Source organism: Leucopleurus acutus, assembly GCF_964270905.1.
Source record: "Leucopleurus acutus genome assembly, chromosome: 4".
NCBI classification, from domain to species: Eukaryota; Metazoa; Chordata; class Mammalia; order Artiodactyla; family Delphinidae; genus Leucopleurus; species Leucopleurus acutus.
This window is the reverse complement of record NC_139146.1, coordinates 143,723,143-143,739,457: the sequence shown is the minus strand read 5'-3', so window position 1 is coordinate 143,739,457 and position 16,315 is coordinate 143,723,143. Positions and strand designations below refer to the sequence as shown.

The 16,315-nt window shown below is 38.6% G+C and overlaps 1 protein-coding gene across 1 annotated transcript in view; it reads left to right on the top strand.

Moving 5' to 3' along the window:
• BMPR1B (bone morphogenetic protein receptor type 1B) overlaps positions 1-16,315 on the top strand; it is a gene marked incomplete at its 5' end in the record, with an annotated part of 107,234 nt that overhangs the window by 49,453 nt on the left and 41,466 nt on the right. The window contains 2 exons of the mRNA XM_082837852.1: positions 12,908-13,010; positions 13,542-13,644. Coding sequence (XP_082693978.1) covers positions 12,908-13,010; positions 13,542-13,644 — 206 coding nt within the window. The remainder of the gene's footprint in view (positions 1-12,907; positions 13,011-13,541; positions 13,645-16,315) is intronic.

Genomic DNA, 16,315 nt, shown 5'->3' with positions numbered 1-16,315 from the left:
CTAACTGGTGTGAGGTGATACCTCATTGTAGTTTTGATTTGCATTCCTCTAATCATTAGTGATGTTGAGCAGCTTTTCATGTGCTTCTTGGCCATCTGTATGTCTTCTTTGGAGAGATGTCTATTTAGGTCTTCTGCCTACTTCTGGATTGGGTTGGTTGTTTTTTTAATACTGAGCTGCATGTGCTGTTTATATATTTTGGAGATTAATCCTTTGTCCGATGATTCATTTGCAAATATTTTCTCCCATTCTGAGGGTTGTCTTTTCATCTTGTTTATGGTTTCCTTTGCTGTGCAAAAGCTTTTACGTTTCATTAGGTGCCATTTGTTTATTTTTGTTTTTAGTTCCATTACTCTAGGAGGTGGATCTAAAAAGATCTTGCTGTGATTTATGTCAAAGAGTGTTCTTCCTATGTTTTCCACTAAAAGTTTTATAGTGCCTGGTCTTACATTTAGGTCTCTAATCCATTTTGAGTTTATTTTTGTATATGGTGTTAGGGAGTGTTCTAATTTCATTCTTTTACATGTAGCTGTCCAGTTTTCCCAGCACCACTTACTGAAGAGACTGTGTTTTCTCCATTGTATATCCTTGCCTCCTTTGTCATAGATTAGTTGAACATAGGTGCATAGTTTTATCTCTGGGCTTTCTATCCTGCTCCATTGATCTGTATTTCTGTTTTTGTGACAGCACCATATTGTCTTGATTACTGTAGCTTTGTAGTATAGTCTGAAGTCAGGGAGTCTGATTGCTCCAGCTCCATTTTTTTTTCCCTCAAGACTGCTTTGGCTATTTCGGGGTCTTTTGTGTCTCCATACAAATTTTAAGATTTTTTGTTCTAGTTCTGTAAAAAATGCCATTGGTAATTTGATAGGGATTGCATTGAATCTGTAGGTTGCTTTGGGTAGTATAGTCATTTTCACAATATTGATTCTTCCAATCCAAGAACATGGTATATGTCTCCATCTGTTGGTATCATCTTTAATTTCTTTCATCAGTATCTTATAGTTTTCTGCATACAGGTCTTTTGTTTCCCTAGGTAGGTTTATTCCTAGGTATTTCATTCTTTTTGTTGCAATGGTAAATGGGAGTGTTTCCTTAATTTCTGTTTCAGATGTTTCATCATTAGTGTATAGGAATGCAAGAGATTTCTGTGCATTAATTTTGTTTCCTGCAACTTTACCAAATTCATTGATTAGCTCTAGTAGTTTTCTGGTGGCATCTTTAAGATTCTCTATGTATAGTATCATGTCATCTGAAAACAGTGACAGTTTTACTTCTTCTTTTCCAATTTGTATCTCTTTTATTTCTTTTTCTTCTCTTATTGCCAATGCTAGGACTTCCAAAACTATGTTGAATAATAGTGGTGAGAGTGGACATCCTTGTCTTGTTCCTGATCTTAGAAGAAATACTTTCAGTGTTTCACCATTGAGAGTGGACATCCTTGTCTTGTTCCTGATTTTAGAGGAAATGCTTTCAGTTTTTCATCATTGAGAATGATGTTTGCTGTGGGTTTGTCATATATGGCCTTTATTATATTGATGTAGTTTCCCTCTATGACCACTTTCTGGAGAGTTTTTATCATAAATGGGTGTTGAATTTTGTCAGAAGCTTTTTCTGCATCCGTTGAGATGATCATATGGTTTTTATTCTTCAGTTTGTTAATATGGTGTATCACATTGATTGATTTGCGTATATTGAAGAATCCTTGCATCTCTGGGATAAATCCCACTTGATCATGGTGTATGATCCTTTTAATGTGTTGTTGGATTGTGTTTGCTAGTATTTTGTTGAGGATTTTTGCATCTATATTCATCAGTGATATTGGTCTGTAATTTTCTTTCTTTGTAGTATCTTTGTCTGGTTTTGGTATCAGGGTGATGGTGGCCTCGTAGAATGAGTTTGGGAGTGTCCCTTCCTCTGCAATTTTTGGAAAAGTTTGAGAAGGACGGGTGTTAGCTCTTCTCTAAATGTTTGATGGAATTCACCTGTGAAGCCATCTGGTCCTGGACTTTTGTTTGTTGGAAGATTTTAAATCACAGTTTCAATTTCATTACTTGTGATAGGTCTCTTCATATTTTCTGTTTCTTCCTGGTTCAGTCTTGGAAAGATACCTTTCCAAGAATTTTTCCATTTCTTCCAGCTTGTCCATTTTATTGGCATAGAGTTGCTTGTAGTAGTCTCTTAGGATGCTTTGTATTTCTGCTGTATCTGTTGTAACTTCTCCTTTTTCATTTCTGATTTTATTGATTTGAGTCCTCTCCCCCTCTTTCTTGATGAGTCTGGCTAATGGTTTATCAATTTTGTTTATCTTCTCAAAGAGCCAGCTTTTAGTTTTATTGATCTTTGCTATTGTTTTCTTTGTTTTTATTTCATTTATTTCTGCTCTGATCTTTATGATTTCCTTCCTTCTGCTAACTTTGGGGTTTTTTTGTTCTTCTTTCTCTAGTTACTTCAGGTATAATGTTAGATTGTTTATTTGAGATTTTTCTTGTTTCTTGAGGTAGGCTTGTATAACTATAAACTTCCCTCTTAGAACTGCTTTTGCTGCATCCCATAGGTTTTTGGATCGTCGTGTTTTCGTTGTCATTTGTCTCTAGGTATTTTTTGATTTCCTCTTTGATTTCTTCAGTGCTCTCTTGGTTATTTAGTAATGTATTATTTAGCCTCCCTGTGTTTATGTTTTTTTCCCTATAATTGATTTCTAATCTCATAGCGTTGTGGTCAGAAAAGATGCTTGATATGATTTCAATTTTCTTAAATTTACTGAGGCTTGATTTGTGACCCAGGATGTGATCTATCCTGGAGAATGTTCTGTGCGCACTTGAGAAGAAAGTGTAATCTGCTGTTTTTGGATGGAATGTCTTATAAATATCAATTAAATCTATCTGGTCTATTGTGTCATTTAAAACTTGTGTTTCCTTATTGATTTTCTGTTTGGATGACCTTTCCGTTGGTGTAAGTGAGGTGTTAAAATCCCCCACTATTATTGTTACTGTCAATTTCCTCTTTTATAGCTGTTAGCAGTTGCCTTCTGTATCGAGGTGCTCCTATGTTGGGTGCATATATATTTATAATTGTTATATCTTCTTCTTGGATTGATCTGTTGATCATTACATAGTGTCCTTCCTTTTCTTTTGTAACATTCTTTATTTTAAAGTGTATTTCATCTGATATGAGTATTGCTACTCCAGCTTTCTTTTGATTTCCATTTGCATGGAATATTTTTTTCATCCCCTCACTTTCAGTCTGTATGTGTCCCTAGGTCTGAAGTGGGTCTCTTGTAGACAGCATATATATGGGTCTTGTTTTTGTATCCATTCAGCAAGTCTGTGTCTTTTGGTTGGAGCATTTAATCCATTCATGTTAAGGTAATTATTGATATGTATGTTCCTATGACTGTTTTCTTAATTGTTTTGGGTTTGTTTTTGTAGGTCCTTTTCTTCTCCTGTGTTTCCCACTTAGAGAAGTTCCTTTAGCATTTGTTGTAGAGCTGGTTCGGTGGTGCTGAATTCTCTTAGCTTTTGCTTGTCTGTAAAGGTTTTGATTTCTCCATCAAATCTGAATGAGATCCTTGCTGGGTAGAGTAATCTTGGTTGTAGGTTCTTCCCTTTCATCACTTTAAGTATGTCATGCCACACCCTTCTGGCTTGTAGAGTTTCTGCTGAGAAATTAGCTGTTAACCTTATGGGAGTTCCCTTGTATGTTATTTGTCGTTTTTCCCTTGCTGCCTTCAGTAATTTTTCTTTGTCTTTAATTTTTGCCAATTTGATTATTCTGTGTCTTGGCGTGTTTCTCCTTGGGTTTATCCTGTATGGGACTCTCTGCACTTCCTGGACTTGGGTGGCTCTTTCCTTTCCCATGTTAGGAAAGTTTTCAACTATAATCTCTTCAGATATTTTCACAGGTCCTTTCTCTCTCTCTTCTCCTTCTGGGACCCCTATGATGCGAATGTTGTTGTGTTTAATGTTGTCCCAGAGGTCTCATAGGCTGTCTTCATTTCTTTTCATTCTTTTTTCTTTATCCTGTTCTGCAGCAGTGAATTCCACCATTCTGTCTTCCAGGTCACTTATCCGTTCTTCTGCCTCAGTTATTCTGCTATTGATTCCTTCTCGTGTAGTTTTCATTTCAGTTATTGTATTGTTCATCTCTGTTTGTTTGTTCTTTAATTCTAGATCTTTGTTAAGCATTTCTTGCATCTTCTTGATGTTTGCCTCCAGTCTTTTTCCGAGGTCCTGGATCATCTTCACTCTCATTATTCTGAATTCTTTTCCTGGAAGGTTGCCCATCTCCACTTCATTTAGTTGTTTTTCTGGGGTTTTATCTTGTTCCTTCGTCTGGTACATAGCCCTCTGCCTTTTCATCTTGTCTCTCTTTCTGTGAATGTGTTTTTTGTTCCACAGGCTGCAGGATTGTAGTGCTTCTTGCTTCTGCTGTCTGCCCTCTGGTGGATGAGGCTATCTAAGAGGCTTGTGGAAGTTTCCTGCTGGGAGGGATTGGTGGTGGGTAGAGCTGGCTGTTGCTCAGGTGGGCAGAGCTCAGTAAAACTTTAATCCGATTGTCTGCTGATGGGTGGGGCTGGATTCCCTCCCTGTTGGTTGTTTGGCCTGAGGCGACCCAACCCTGGAGCCTACCCAGGCTCTTTGGTAGGGCTAATGGCAGACTCTGGGGGGGGGGCTCAAGCCAAGGAGTACTTCCCAGAACTTCTGTTGCCAGTGTCCTTGTCCCTTGGTGAGCCACAGCCACCCCCCACCTCTGCCGATGACCCTCCAACACTAGCAGGTAGGTCTGGTTCAGTCTCCCCTGGGGTCACTGCTCCTTCCCCTGCGTCCCGACGTGCACACTACCTTGTGTGTGCCCTCCAAGAGTGGAGTCTCTGTTTCCCCAAGTCCTGCTGAAGTCCTGCAATCAAATCCAGCTAGCCTTCAACGTCTGATTCTCTAGGAATTCCTCCTCCCATTGCCGGACCCCCAGGTTGGGAAGCCTGACGTGGGGCTCAGAACCTTCACTCCAGTGGGTGGACTTCTGTGGTATAAGTGTTCTCCAGTTTGTGAGTCACCCACCCAGCAGTTATGGGATTTGATTTTATTGTGATGGTGCCCCTCCTACCATCTCATTGCAGCTTGTCCTTTGTCTTTGCATGTGGGGTATCTTTTTTGGTGAGTTCCAGTGTCTTCCTGTTGATGATTTTTCAGCAGTTAGTTGTGATTCCGGTGTTCTCGAAAGAGGGAGTGAGAGCATGTCCTTCTACTCCGCCATCTTGAACCAATGTCCGTTCGTCAGTTTTTCGCTGTGAAATAAGCATCCTTAAAATCACAGTGATTCTTACCACTGAAGACATTTATTATTTCACTCCTGTGTCTTCCTGTGGGTTGCAGCTGTGCTGGGCTGTGCTGGCCTGGGTGGGCTTGGCTTCCAGCCTGCTCCCAACATTTCTTCATTCTTCTTGGACTGGCAGCTACCAAGGGCATATTGTTTGTTTGTTTGTTTTAATAAACAAACTAATTACTTAATTAATGACTGCATTGGTTCTTCGTTGCTGCACGCGGGCTTTCTCTAGTTGCAGTGAGTGGGAGCTATTCTTTACAAAGTACTGAATTTTTGACCAACAGCTAACCCCTGACTCTCGAGCAGAAATATTCATTCTTGAGTAAACTATACATACATTTTTCTAACGAGGTATTGACTCCAGTTGAGTCTCCTGTGAGCTGAGGTCAGTCATGTCTGAATCACAGGGCTGGTTTTTGTTCCTGTGCTCCTAGACCTAAATAGGTCCAGGCCTTTCTACCTCCATTCCTATAAGCACTCCAAATCAGCGCTCCTCAAGCTATCTCTGGTCAAAGTTTTTTTCCCCAATAAGTTGTGCACTGATACTTTCTAAACTACAATAAAAATGAATTACTAGGAAAATTAATTTAAAAATACCTACAAATTGCATGCTTCATTTTTCTATTGTCTGTTAATTAAATTCAACAGAGCTAAATTTATTGCAGTATATACAAGTTTCAATTTCTGTATTAACGTACTCACAGACCAGTAACAAGTAGTTTGCAAGGGAACACACTTTGAGTAATACTTCACTAAATCTTGCACTTCTAGGTAAAACAGTTCTAAAGACAATGGTGTGCTTGCTTGGGGCTTAGATAAGGGCTGGTACCAGGCAGATTGTAGCCAAGCTGGGTGTCCGAGGTAGATCTCATGCTCATTACCACTCCCACTTTCCTGGAGAGAATAATCCAAAAAGTGGCCCAAATCAAAATTGCATCATACCTAAAAGAGATTCTGAAATCCCACATGATAATTCAGAGAACATATACAAAGTTTAGAGGGTTTTGGTTTTTTTAAAAAAATATTTATTTGGTTGTGCCGGGTCTTCGTGGCAGCAGGCAGGCTACTTAGTTGCTGCATGCATGTGGGATCTAGTTCCCTGACCAGGGATCGAACCCAGGCCTCCTGCATTGGGAGCGCAGAGTCTTATCCACTGTGCCACCAGGGAAGTCCCTTTTTTTTTTTTTTAAACTTTTCATGAGTACCATCAGTCACTTTACCAGCCAGCATTCTTATTGGAATGTTGATCATGTCATTCTTGTCCTTGATTCCTATCAGGTGCAGATGTGTCTGCTTCCAATATCCATGCCATTTACATTGCCTAATGGCGTGCATATTAGAGGCTGTAGTACAAATATATCATGCTGAATACAATGCTATAACCATTTTTTAATATCCATAATTCAAAATAAGAGGCGAAGCCGTTGTTCAGGCTCCCTCATTATAATATCTATCTTCTAAATATTTACCTTTCTAGGTGTTACTTTTCATGGTGTATCCTTCTTATTCCATTTCCAGATTCTATTCCTAGGACCTCAGACTCTCACTGCATGCCTTGAAAGCTGCATCGTCTCCTTAATAATTCTTTGTGTATGACTTTCAACATGCCAGTGTTTTGTCTTGTTTTCCCGTCCTAACAGGCATAATCTCAGCCTTGATGATTCTTTTCTGTATAGAATTCGGTCCTACTTTATGTATCCTTCCTTGTTTTACGTGATGTTGTCTGTGACAGTCATTTTTGTCCCTTTCTCACCACCTCCCTCAAGTTCTGCTCTCTCATACAAGTCTATCCAGTTCTGAACATTTTTTTACTCTCTTTCAAGGTAGTTTTAAAAACTTCCTCATTTATCTTATTGGGTTCTGACCCCAAATTCTCCTACCTGGGCAGTTTTCAGGGTTTGTAGGTGTAATAAATCACATTGGATGATTGCATGAAGGATGTGCCCATGACACCAGGTGCCTAAATGAGAAATTTGATAAGTCTCCACCTGTATCCTGAAGGGTCAAAGGCGGCAGAAGGGGAGGCTTAGGGGCTTAATAGGAAGTGAACAATATACGGCTGTTTACAGCTATACGTAGAGAACCATCGAAGGTTTTTGAGCAGGAAGGAAAATGTCAGATTTATCAGGCAGTGCTGTACAGAGCCCTTATACAGTTTGCATTAACCCAGAGCTTCTAAACCTGCATGCAGTGGTATGCGCTTTTAGAGAGGTACTTCTGACCCAGGTCTCAGAGTGTTTCAAGTGAGCATTCTTCTCATTTGTTTGTACATCTTCTATTCATCTAGTTTATTCCACTGTTGCCCAGGCCACCCGAACACTGAGCTTTATGATCTTTTTTTTTTCCAGTAGAAGATGTTGAGTTAAAATCATTTCATTTATGAGAATGGTGGGTCCTTCTTTAGAACTTATAATTCAGTTGGATGAGGATATGGTTTCAACTTCACTTATGAAGTCTTTTATAAGGAATAACTCTGCTTTGTGGCTCTCAGTTATAAGTGATACTTAAGTGGGTCCATTTGCTGTTGGACTTAATAGGAAGTGAACATTGTAGGGCTCTGTACAGTCATACATAGAGAACCATTGAAGATATTTGAGCAGGAAGGAAAATAAGGTTTATCAGGCAGTGCTGTGAGGAATGGGCTAGAGTCTTGAGAGAGAAGAGGGGGCTTCCTGCCTGAAGGCTGTCAGAGCAGTCTAGGTGAGAGGTAGGGAGGGTCTGCACAGGGTGGTGGGGGTGAGACTATGCAAATGCTTGTTTAACATAAAAAGTGAGACAAGTTCAAAAAATCTTGTACCTCCTACGAAAAATGAACAAAAGTGAACAAAATGCTCAGTCACTTGGTATGGCTGCCAGAGAAGGATGTATGATAGTTATACTTTCTTGAGGTTGAAGTAAAAAGGCCTCTCTCACACTGGAACCTCATCATTAATGTTGCAACTTCACCTTCCCCACAGTGCTATGACCTCTCAGAGGAAAAACCAGAGAAGGGGAGCAGTGGTAGTCATATCTATTTTACCCTCTTTCCCTCTACTACTATGGGAACCCACTCACCTAAGATAGGAGAAAAAAACAAATATAAACCTTAGGGTTCTGTTACTCTGGTCATTACCTTTGCATAACATTCTTCTTTGCCTTTTTCCCCCAGTCAGTAGAAAGCACTTGATTAGCTGGTGATTTCTGTCCCTCCTGCTTGAAGTTGAACCACTTTGTTTTTCCTAGAACTGGTTCATAGATGTTGAGCTCCTCGAAAGCAAAGCCTGCATCTTCCTCATCCTTGCTTCTCATCATCCAACTCAGTCTGAGGCATAGTATGCTTAATAAATGTTTGTAAAATTACCTATTTGTTAACAAAGCTCTCAGCAGCTTACAGCTGTTTTAGTTAACTGACTAAAATCTACATGATTTAAATAGCAACTCTAAAAGTTGTATGTATCTTTCAATTTACCTGTGACAGAAACTTTGAAAACTTTATTTATCCCCTTCAGTGTGAAATAGATATTTTAGAAGACAGTGTTCTCAAGGACCTATTTATAATTGACCTAAAACAAGCAGCCTTTCAAATAGATTCTGACTGAAACGTAAAAGAAATTTACGAATTCTAGTATTTCTTACATACTGGAAGAAAAAGTGGAATAAATAATTTGATTCAGTTTGATCGGAATAAATAAATTGATTGGTATAGAGAACAGTTAATCCCTGTGCGCAGATGCACTTGAGCAAGTATCCATTTATTTAATGAGTTTTTGTCAAGAGCAAAATTTTAAACTATTTAATAACTAAATAATAATTTTGAGTTATTTAATAATTTTTAGATTATTTTATTAGTGCTCTAAAATTTCCTATCACCCTGATTGGGTAGATCAGATAAACTCTTTTTAACTAATACTTAAAAAAATTATTTTATAGTTAAAATAATCTTTATAAAGATCAAAACTAGTTAGAAGAAAACTTCTACAACAGTCCCTTCTCAACTGTGGTGGTTATTGTTTCTGGACAGTCCTGGGGTTTACAATAAAGAAGCATAAGATCTTAGTGGAAACATAGAGTTAAAGGGACCAAAACTTGGGTGAACATTATAAACCCTGTACTCACTCTGCAATGAATGAGTTGGGGCCCAGAAGACTGTTTATAAACCCATTTGACCCCAAATGAAAACGGGCAGAACTTTCGGGCTCCGGATGCACATCCACCTAAAGAGTATTATTTGGTTCCTCAAAGCTTTAAACTAAGTATATCCCTTTCTTACGTGCTAGTAAATGTTCACTTGGGCACACTGAAGATCTCTTGAGGCAGTTTATCCCTGCTGATCTCTCAAGCTGTTCCAGGCACTCCTTTGCCTTTGGAATACTGGGCAGATTCAAGGAGTCATGAAACTGTAGACCAATCCAAGGGTTGTAACAGAAGTTTTATTATCCCCTACTTTGACCTCATATGACCTTTTCATTTTCAAATGCTTTGCTTTTTCATGGATTAGCATTATGTTGAGAGGCATTCAGTACTGATGACTGATCATGTTCCTATGCAACTGTTCTGTTTTGTCAATTACTTTTCTTTACCTATAACCCAGGGGCAGAATTTTTGAAATGTACGTTGTCTTCTTTTTTATTGAAGTATAGTTGATTTACAATATTATATTAGTTTTATGTGTACCACATAATGATTCAGTATTTTTATAGATTATACTCCATTTAAAGTTATTAAAAAATAATGGCTGAATTTCCCTGTGCTGTACAATATATCCTTGTGGATTATTTATTTTATACATGGTAGTTTGTACCTCTTATTCGCCTACCCCTACCTTGCCTCTCCCCCCTTGTCAATTGTCTTCTTTTAAAATTCATAATCATTACTGTAATCAAATGGTTCATCCTGCATTCATGTATACATCTCACTACTTTCAACTTTGTTTAAAATTATTTCAACTTTTGTTTCCTTCATAATTCTTCATCTCTTCTTGTTACCACTTTCAACACTCGGGGGATGTTGGGGTAATGATCTATATAAAACATTTAAAAACTAAGCTTAAATATGGCAACCAGCAACAAAAGGTTCAAATAAGCCCATGGTTAAGAGTTGAATGGCTCGTAGCGATGGGTGACGTTGATCAGCTTTGACTCCAGAGCGTAGCTGTGTTTACCTTTGTGCTTGCTTGAGAGTTGAAAGTTCTCAAGTAATTCTTAAGCTTCTGTAATTGTACTGCGGGTTTCCAGTTAATGTCCCTTAGTAGCCAGCAATTTCAGTAAGAAGCTTACAAATTATTTTTGCTTTCCTGTCAGTAATATGCACTTGAAATGGTTCTCTTACCTCCTTGCTTGTCCTCCAACTACATATTTGAGTTCCTATCCAAATTTATGACTTATGGGACACCAACTCTTCTTTCCAGGGTCTCTCTCCCTCTCCATCCCCTCTTTTTTAAATTTAGTTTTCATTGAAGTAACATTGGTTTATAACATTATATGTTTCATGTGTGCAACATTTTATTTCTACTTCTGTGTACATTACAGCGTACTCTCCACCAAAAATGTGGTTTCCATCCTCTCTTTTTATTCTTAGCTCCCCCCACTTCACAGACGAGGGAGTGCATTTTTAAAGCTTGAATTTACTCTTCCTGATGTTTCTTTATATTTCCCAGGACATTGTGACAGTAACCTGCCAACAGCTTTACCAGCTTTCTCTCTTCTTTCTTGATTCTTCAAGTTGCCTAACAGGACATTTCTGTATCCTCAGATTTTGATTTAAGGAGGCCTCCTGATTAAGGAGAAATTAGTCTTTTTAGATTTAACCTATTGTATCAAACTTTTCTAGCTGCTCTATGATTTCCTAGTGTCAGAAACTTAAACTGACTTTATTCCTAACTCCTGAATTTTACTTTTAATGAGAAGTGTAAGTTATACATATAGTCTAAATGTATAGGAAAGGGATAAAAAAATCACATGGGTATTGTTTGCTTATATTGTTTAAAGTAAATTTCTAAGGGACAGGTCTTTTATTTATTGCCTTTGGCGTTTACATGCTTTAGATTTTCATAGCGATTTCAGTACATTGGCTAAAAAGCCCCAAAGAATTTAGAGCATGGGCTGTTCCAAGGCAGTCTTTCTCCTACAGCAATATTCATGCATTTGACCTTAGTCTAACAAAGAGATTTATTATCATTGGCCGTTCCTAGCCATTCATTAGTATGTTTGAACTTTGCTGTGCTAGTTCTTATAAACTGAGGCATTTTGGATCGCTTGAGGCTTACAAACCAAGTAAACAGTTCTAAGGGTGTTGATGATAACTGACGCGCTAACGTATGGCAGAATGCCGCTACCACTAACATAAAATAGACCAACACACAAATCACGGCTATCACCATGCTCAGAGCTTTCTTCCCATGACCTTTCAGGACTATGTTGTCACATCTGTGTTGGGTGCTGAACATGCATATATATGAGAGAAAGATAGATAGTACTTTAGTCCTTTAGTTCTTTATTTCTTAGACATGCAGTAGTGGTTTATGACTTATACTGGGCGTCTGTGGGTGTTTATCACCCGAGCTTGTGAAGACAGTAGTGTCTGTTTATAAATAGTTCTACATATAATAGTCTTTGGTTTTCATTTTTAATCCCTGTGGAAATGAAGCAAGAAGTCCTTGATTCAAGGCTTGATTCTGTAACTGTTTTGTTTTGTGACCTTGTACAAGTTTGTTAGACTCTCATAAATTTAATTTACCCATTTGTAAAACAGAAATAATATCACTTCTCATTGTTGTTGAGAGGATTAAATGAGATAGAATAAGTGAAAGTTCTTTTCAATGTAGAAAACCAGACAGAAATGAAAAGTATTGTTTCTTTGCCTTACCATGATCTTGTTAAAAACCCTTCTTTCTGCTGTCCATCCTTACCCCACACCCAAATAAGACAACCACAAAGCCTGATGTTTTCATATGCCGGCCCGGAAGCAGAGGGTACCACATGGCAGAATCTTACTCACTTCACTTAGGCTGTGCTGATCCCAACTCCTACCTGTCCTTAGTCTGTGTGCCTTAGTAAGAGATAAATTTATTTCACTACCTCAGAGCAAGTAGAACCAGAATAAATGTTCACCTGCACGGGTTCAAACCCCTGCTGTGCCTCTCACTAGCTGTACAGCCTTTGAGAATTACTCAAGGTCTCTGAGCCTCAGTTTCCTCATATAGAAAGTAAGCATAGTACTGCCTTCTTCTTAGAGTGGATTTCTGAAGGTGATACCTGTGAAGGACCAAAATAGGTGTTTAGCATTTAGTGTATATGGATAGTAATTTATATGTTATATGGAAAGTTTGGATCCTTCTTTCTTGCAAGTTTCTGGACAGAGGAGATATTACTAAATATTTTATGATAATTAAGTCAACTTTCATAAAAGGAAGTTTGGGGATTCTTTAAAGAGATGGTGACCTGTAACGATAATTGACTTTCTTCTTGTTTGTAATGAAGCAAGTGATAAACATCTTCATTTCCTTTTACCATAGACACACACACACACACACACACACGCACACGCACACACGCACATGCACACACGCACACGCACACACTTACTTTGCCTGTTTGGTCTTTAGCACAGATGGATATTGTTTCACGATGATAGAAGAAGATGATTCTGGGATGCCTGTGGTCACTTCTGGATGTCTAGGACTAGAAGGCTCAGATTTTCAGTGTCGGGTAAGGAAGATAATTTGATTCTACTTTGTAACCTTTCATTGGCTAGATTTCAAACAGCCAAATTTCAAACAAGATATAACAATTGTTTTGGGGTTTTTTTTTTTTTACTCTCTTGTTTTCGGTAATTTGGAAAATAATTTGAAAATTCACATTGGATCAATTCTTCCTTCCTTTAGAAATCAAATATTCATTTTATTTTTGCTGTTAACTTCTGGTTTAGTGACTCATTAGATCATCTTGCTCAAATTCCAGTTTGGTTAATTGCATTAAGCCAAACCTTCTTCCTCAGTTTACGCTACACACGTTGGTTATTACAAATAGAATAGTAATTTTGTTGAAATGCAAAAGTTGCAGTAAGATAATACATGATGATTTGAAAGAAATTATCTAATACATCAGTTTCACCATGTTTGAATAAAACTATCAGAATTTTAAGTGACTTCTCTAAATAGAGTTAATTTACTAGTTTTGGATGGTATGACTTTGAAATTTAGGGGAAACCTACTAATAGCTGTTTGGGTTCGATTTTAGGACACGCCCATTCCTCATCAAAGAAGATCAATTGAATGCTGCACAGAGCGGAATGAGTGTAATAAAGATCTACACCCTACACTGCCTCCACTGAAAAACAGAGGTAAGCTTTAGACATAAAGTGGAAAAGCTTTAGACATAAAGAAAATAAAAACTTGAATTATGCTCTTTTCTAAACGCATCTACCTGTACCATTTTCCACTACTGGGGCAGAGGACTGAGGCAAGATGACATAATGAAACGGTCGTTCAAAGACATGTGCAAGGAGTTCTCAGGAAAATAGTTGCATGTGCCTTCACTCTTAAGATTCTTACTTCTGGGCTTCCCTGGTGGCGCAGCGGTTGAGGGTCCGCCTGCCGATGCAGGGGACGCGGGTTCGTGCCCCGATCCGGGAAGATCCCACATGCTGCGGAGCGGCTGGGCCCGTGAGCCATGGCCGCTGAGCCTGCGTGTCCGGAGCCTATGCTCCGCAATGGGAGAGACCACAGCAGTGAGAGGCCCGCGTACCGCAAAAAAAAAAAAAAAAAAAGAAAAGATTCTTACTTCTTTAACCTGTCCTCATTTCCTTCAGAAAACTGCGGTGTCTAGAGCTTGGAGTGGGTTTCAGGAGGATAGAGGAGGGAGATAGTGTTTTCCGTTTACCCCTAAATGTTATTCAGAAGTTACACTTCACTCAAAAACTGCTATTTGGCTACATTCGTTTTAAGAATAAGGACCTTTTAAAGGACTAATTCAGATAATTTGCTGGATGGCATTTCCTTTTATTTATGCTAGAGTAACTACTTTTTAGTCAATTCATATGTATTGGTAAAATGGAGAAAATATCTAGAAAGTTTAATTCTAAGACTATACATTTAGTGTTGCTCATTAAAAAAGACACATACTGCATCCCCAAAGACTCCTGGTTAAAAGCAACTCCCATGTCTCCTTTCTTCTTGTTCTCACCATAAAAATAAATGATTTGTAATTGTCATAGAGTCCTAAGTCTTATATAAGTAGCTTAAAATGATTTGTCATGATTGATTTTTATTTCTTGAGAGAGAAAATCTTCCCAACAAAATACAATGACATTTCTGGGTTTTGATGATAATATTTTCTAACATTTCTTCATCCTGTAGCCTAGAAAACTCTGTAAGATTGGTTTATAATCATTCACATCAAAAATTCACAGACAGATTTTAATTTTGCCAGTCAACATGCTAGGTGTTACGGATAACAGAAATGGATGAGGGAAGTTCTTGCTCTCAACACATGCACACTAGGTTATGAGAGAGAAACATGGAAATAATTAAATTATACTCAGGCAGGAAAATCTCTGTAGAGTTAGATTATAAAGTGTATTGAGGACACAAAAGAGTGAGTGGCTCACTTTGGGGTGGGAGGATGTCAGAATAGCTTCATAGAAGTGATACCTGAGCAGACTTTAAGGCAGAACAGAAGCTTGCCAAATGGATAAGGCAGGAATAAAAAACTTAAAAATTAAAGTGGCTGACATAAGCCAAGAATTACGCTAATAACTGTTACATTAATTAACCCATTTGAGCTGTGGGGTACTTAGGCTTATTATTCCCCACTTAACGGTGAGGAGATTGCAGCACACAGAGGTTAATTAACTTTCCCAAGGTTGCACACAGCCTGTGAGTAGCCTGTGACTCTAAACAGAGGCAATCTAGTAAGTGCACAGGTTTAGTTTGTAATATTTGAGAAAGATTTGCAAAATACAGGCATATGAAACAGCATGGCTGGTTGGAGAAAGTCCCCTAATTCAGTTGTCTGAAGCCTCACAGTTCAAAGTGGGCCTGTGGGTCAGCAGCAGCAGCATGGCTTGGAGCTCATTAGAAATGCAGACTCTCAGGCCCCACCCCAGACTACCAAGCCTGCATTTTTAATGAGATTCCCCAAGTGATTCACATGCACATTAAAGTTTGGGCAACACTTTTGGTAGAAAAACACCTATACGAGGATATAGCTAGTGCCACTGTGTCTCAGCACGTGAGTTCAGATGCATTCTAGCAGTAGGGTAGGGTTTAGGAAAACTGACTCAAATGCTGCAGTGCACATACTGTCCTGTAGATGGAGCCAGATTCTAGTTAAGACCCGGCAGGCAGGGGAGGATTCTCTGAAGGGGTTGAGTGCTAGGGACTTTTAAAAGCAGAGTAAGTCTCCTAGAGAACTCAGTGAAAAGGCTTTGAAAAGAAGGGTAGTAGTATTGGGAAGACAAGTCCTTGGTCAGGACAGTAAGGGAAAGAGGATGTTACTGTGGCTGGTGGATTATGTTGAGGATTATACAAGGTGACGGACTTGGGGGGAGTTTAGTGGCTGTAGGGTTTACCATTTTGAACTCTGAGGTTCTCAGGTAGTGCCTGGGTGAGGTCTCTGCAGATTCCACCTCACCATTTTGGCACAGTCGTTTTGGGGTCCAGTAAAAGTCACTGCAGGCTGTGGTCTGGGAGCACTGGTCTTTCTTACACAAATATACCGCAGAGCTGCTGCCTTTCTTGTTTTTGCCTTTACCATATATACACATGGGCAGCATTTTTTTTTGGAAGTGGACTATACATGTTTACTGAATATCAGTAATGCACTGGTCAGAAATATTTGCATTGCAGCCATATTGGATATATGTCTTTATATAGTCATATTGGAGATAGGTATATTTATGTTTTGGTATAAAACCCCCAATAAAGAACAGGGATGTTAAAGAGACATGGAACCATCTTATTTTGATATTTTTAACTTCAGCTGTTCTTTTTATACTTACGACCAACCCTAAC